Source organism: Homalodisca vitripennis, unplaced genomic scaffold (genome assembly GCF_021130785.1).
Source record: "Homalodisca vitripennis isolate AUS2020 unplaced genomic scaffold, UT_GWSS_2.1 ScUCBcl_3215;HRSCAF=8595, whole genome shotgun sequence".
NCBI lineage: Eukaryota > Metazoa > Arthropoda > Insecta > Hemiptera > Cicadellidae > Homalodisca > Homalodisca vitripennis.
In genome coordinates this window covers 30987-35156 of record NW_025779320.1, presented here as the reverse complement: position 1 = coordinate 35156, position 4170 = coordinate 30987, and the positions used below count along the sequence as shown (strand labels likewise).

At 37.4% G+C, this 4170-nt stretch overlaps 1 protein-coding gene across 1 annotated transcript; it reads right to left on the bottom strand.

Annotated features, from left to right (window-relative positions):
* Nucleotides 1-1712: 1712 nt before the first annotated feature.
* Nucleotides 1713-3838, bottom strand: LOC124372435 (piggyBac transposable element-derived protein 1-like). Its single transcript, XM_046830835.1, has 2 exons — nucleotides 3749-3838; nucleotides 1713-3437 (listed from the first exon to the last, which is right to left on the bottom strand). Exon 2 carries the CDS (start codon nucleotides 3283-3285, stop codon nucleotides 1783-1785), a length of 1503 nt encoding a protein of 500 aa, XP_046686791.1. The 5' UTR covers nucleotides 3286-3437; nucleotides 3749-3838; the 3' UTR covers nucleotides 1713-1782.
* Nucleotides 3839-4170: the final 332 nt, after the last annotated feature.

Genomic DNA, 4170 nt, shown 5'->3' with positions numbered 1-4170 from the left:
TCTGATAAGCTTAAAGCCCGAGATGATCGAACGTAAGAGTAAATCTGTTCAGCGGCAGTGACTGACCAACCTATATACTTCAAACATTCTGATAAGTTTAAAGCACAAGATGAACGAACGAAAGAATAAACCTGTTCAGCGGCAGTGACTGATAATTCTATATACTTCAAACATTCTGATAAGCTTAAAGCCCGAGATGATCAAACGAAAGAGTAAATCTGTTCAGCGGCAGTGACTGATAATTCTATATACTTCAAACATTCTGATAAGCTTAAAGCCCGAGATTATCAAACGAAAGAGTAAATCTGTTCAGCGGCAGTGAGTGACAAACCTATATACTTCAAACATTCTGATAAGCTTAAAGCCCGAGATGATCAAACGAAAGAGTAAATCTGTTCACCATGCGGCAGTGACTAAACAACCTATATACTTCAAACATTCTGATAAGTTTCAAGCACAAGATAAACGAACGAAAGAATAAACCTGTTCAGCGGCAGTGACTGATAATTCTATATACTTCAAACATTCTGATAAGCTTAAAGCCTGAGATGATCAAACGAAAGAGTAAATCTGTTCAGCGGCAGTGACTGACCAACCTATATACTTCAAACATTCTGATAAGGTTAAAGCACAAGATGAACGAACGAAAGAATAAAACTGTTCAGCGGCAGTGACTGTTAATTCTATATACTTCAAACATTCTGATAAGCTTAAAGCCCGAGATGATCAAAGGAAAGAGTAAATCTGTTCAGCGGCAGTGACTGACCAACCTATATACTTCAAACATTCTGATAAGGTTAAAGCACAAGATGAACGAACGAAAGAATAAATCTGTTCAGCGGCAGTGAGTGACAAACCTATATACTTCAAACATTCTGATAAGCTTAAAGCCCGAGATGATCGAACGAAAGAGTAAATCTGTTCAGCGGCAGTGAGTGACAAACCTATATACTTCAAGCATTCTGATAGCTTAAAGCCCGAGATGATCGAACGTAAGAGTAAATCTGTTCAGCGGCAGTGAGTGACAAACCTATATACTTCAAACATTCTGATAAGTTTAAAGCCTGAGATGATCAAACGAAAGAGTAAATCTGTTCAGCGGCAGTGACTGACCAACCTATATACTTCAAACATTCTGATAAGTTTAAAGCCCGAGATGATCAAATGTAAGAGTAAATCTGTTCAGCAGCAGTGAGTGACAAACCTATATACTTCAAACATTCTGATAAGCTTAAAGCCCGAGATGATCAAACGAAAGAGTAAATCTGTTCAGCGGCAGTGACTGACCACCCTATATACTTCAAACATTCTGATAAGTTTCAAGCACAAGATGAACGAACGAAAGAATAAACCTGTTCAGCGGCAGTGACTGATAATTCTATATACTTCAAACATTCTGATAAGCTTAAAGCCTGAGATGATCAAACGAAAGAGTAAATCTGTTCAGCGGCAGTGACTGACCAACCTATATACTTCAAACATTCTGATAAGTTTAACCTCTTAATGCCCACTACATGATGCAGTATATAAAAAAAATTATTTTATGCTAAAAGTTACTTTAAATGGTACTTAGATGACCTGTAATTTTTTTCAGATTTTTAAATTTACTATTTAACCAAATTTTGGGTAAGTGCCAAATCTGGCACATTGGGCAATAGAGAAAATAGTGCACTTTAGAGAAAGTAAACAGGACATAAGAAAAACTAATAGTATATTGCTTCATAATTACAGTATATTTAGAATTATAAGTAAAACACATTACTACACAGTATAAGGAGCACCTTACAAGTGGAAATCCACAAAACAGTTCTTTCCTTTGTTTAGGCAGAGGTGAACTTTACACTTTTCACACATAATGGATGATTTCTGCTTGCAGAAGGGATGCTTGCATCTCTGCCTATCTTCGACAACAGATGGCCAATGTCCAACTCCATCTTTTCTAACATCTGGTATAGGGATATTGACACATGGACCTTTCTTCTTTTTCTTTGAAAATTCGTTCTCTACCCTGTCTGTTGATGGCCTTCCTCTTTTTATTGGGTCAGCTCCTAAGTTACAAAGAGACTCGGCCACCTCACACCGGAAAGCTAGCAAATCCATTACTCCCTGCTTAGCAATTCCATTATGTTGACAGTCTCGTCTGAAGAGAAGCCATCCATTGACAATACTTACGTCAACAAAGTGGAAGAAAAACCTCAAATAAAACTTCCGAGATCTTAGATTAATTCGGTAGTAGCTGATAAGTCCATCTAGAAGGTCCACTCCCCCCATGAACTTATTGTATGTTGTAACGATTTTAGGGCAAGTGACATCAATCTGCTCACGACCTTTAGAGTCAAAGCGTTGCACAGTGTTGATAGGGCAAGCAGACTCAAAAGTTGACGCAAGAGACACCCCTCGATTGTCTAACCATTTTACAGCCCTAATTTTTACCCCATCAATTGTTGCCTCTTTTTCCTCATAAGACCCACGGCCTTTCTTTTTCATTTCTTGGTCAGATGAAAACAACAAGCCTGGAAATCGTCCTAGTCGAATGGTCCCGAGGGATTGGAAACCAATATTTGCTAGAGTCACTAAGAGAGCTGGTGATGAGTACCAGTTATCAAAATAGATTAAGAATTTGTTTTCATTACGAGGCAAGTGTTCAACCAGTCGTAAAACAACATTTGAACTAGCTCCAATGTCAGGTAGGGAAGTAGCAGGTAGTATGCGACCAGTGTAGATCTCAAAATTGTGAATCAGACCCTTGCTGTCACAAAGTACAAACAGTTTGTATCCCCACTTGTGGGGTTTCATCGGGTTGTACTGTTTTAGTAAAGATGTGCCTTTGAAGGGCACAATCTGTTCATCAACACAGAGCATTTGTTCCTCAATAGGAATGTTTTTGAATTTGTTTTGAAGAGCATCAACTAGTGGGCGGATTTTAAATAGCCTATCTTTGTTTGGATCATTCTGTAATGGCATGTGATCATTGTTATTGAAGTGCAAGTTGGCCTTCAGTTCCTCCCATCTGTTACGTGACATAACATGTGCAACCTTTTCTACTCGTGTATTTCCATTCCAATACATCCTACTCCTAGGTAGACCATAAATGCTCATGTAGATGCAAATGCCTATAAACTGCTCTACTTCCTTCTCTGAGGTATTCAAGGGTTTATTCGGATTTTTTTGGACACTATACAAGTTTGACTGAGTAGCAATCAAAGTTAAAAGGTCATTGTCAAAAAAATCTTTGAAGTAGTCAACTGGAGACTGAAGTACATGTTCGTTACTTAATTCTAGCATTGGCGGAGAAGGTTTCTCACTGTTATCTGGATTCACTTCATTCCAAGCAGGTGCTGGTTTTTTTGGAATCTTCTTTTTTGTGGCTGTAGACGTTGAAGGGATGTTCTCTTCGTCTTCATCTGTGACATCACTGGAGCTCGCTGCATTGTTCACTGAAACAAAACAAACTCGCTGTTGCCTTGCTTTTTTTCAAACCACAAAAAAGTATGTATTTCACACTAAAATAAATAACATATTGAGGTCTTTACTAGTATATAACAGCACCGCTGAAACAATTTTCTATACAGCCTAGTGTAACATAATCTGAATTATCCTAACCGTGTGCATTAAAAATGGTGCTGTCATAACAAGAAAAGACATATAATAAACAGAACATAGCCTATTAGTATTGAATATAAATTTAGATTAGTAAGTATGAGCCTAACTAAGTTAATTATGGAATTAATGGTATAAATAAACTTACAAAATAAGGCTAACTTGTTCTTTTTGTCACGGCCAGGGGTGTAATCTGGATCCTCATCTGAGTCATCCACCAAACTGTCTTCACTGTCATCGGGGGTAAAAGCGAAGTTGTGTTGTTATGTCTTCTTAGTCGACAATGTGACATCTGACAAAAATAAACATTGTTGTACAAAAAGCTTGTAGGTTGACTTTAATGCCCAATGTGCCATTTTTGGGACGAACTGAAAAACTGCAGTTTTACAGTTGTGCCCAATGTGACAAATTTGGCACAAACCTAAAAAGCATCATAAAACATAAACTAGACATATTTTATGAACTAAAACTACTGTAACACACTTTCAGTTAACTATGTAAAACTAGACCATATTTTATAAAAAGGGTACTTACTTTTTTTCTGCTAAATACAGGTATGAAGACTTAGAG

What these genes read in the sequence shown, in the direction of transcription:
- LOC124372435 (XM_046830835.1), bottom strand. Translation starts at nt 3,285, where the DNA reads ATGCTAGAATTAAGTAACGAACATGTACTTCAGTCTCCAGTTGACTAC.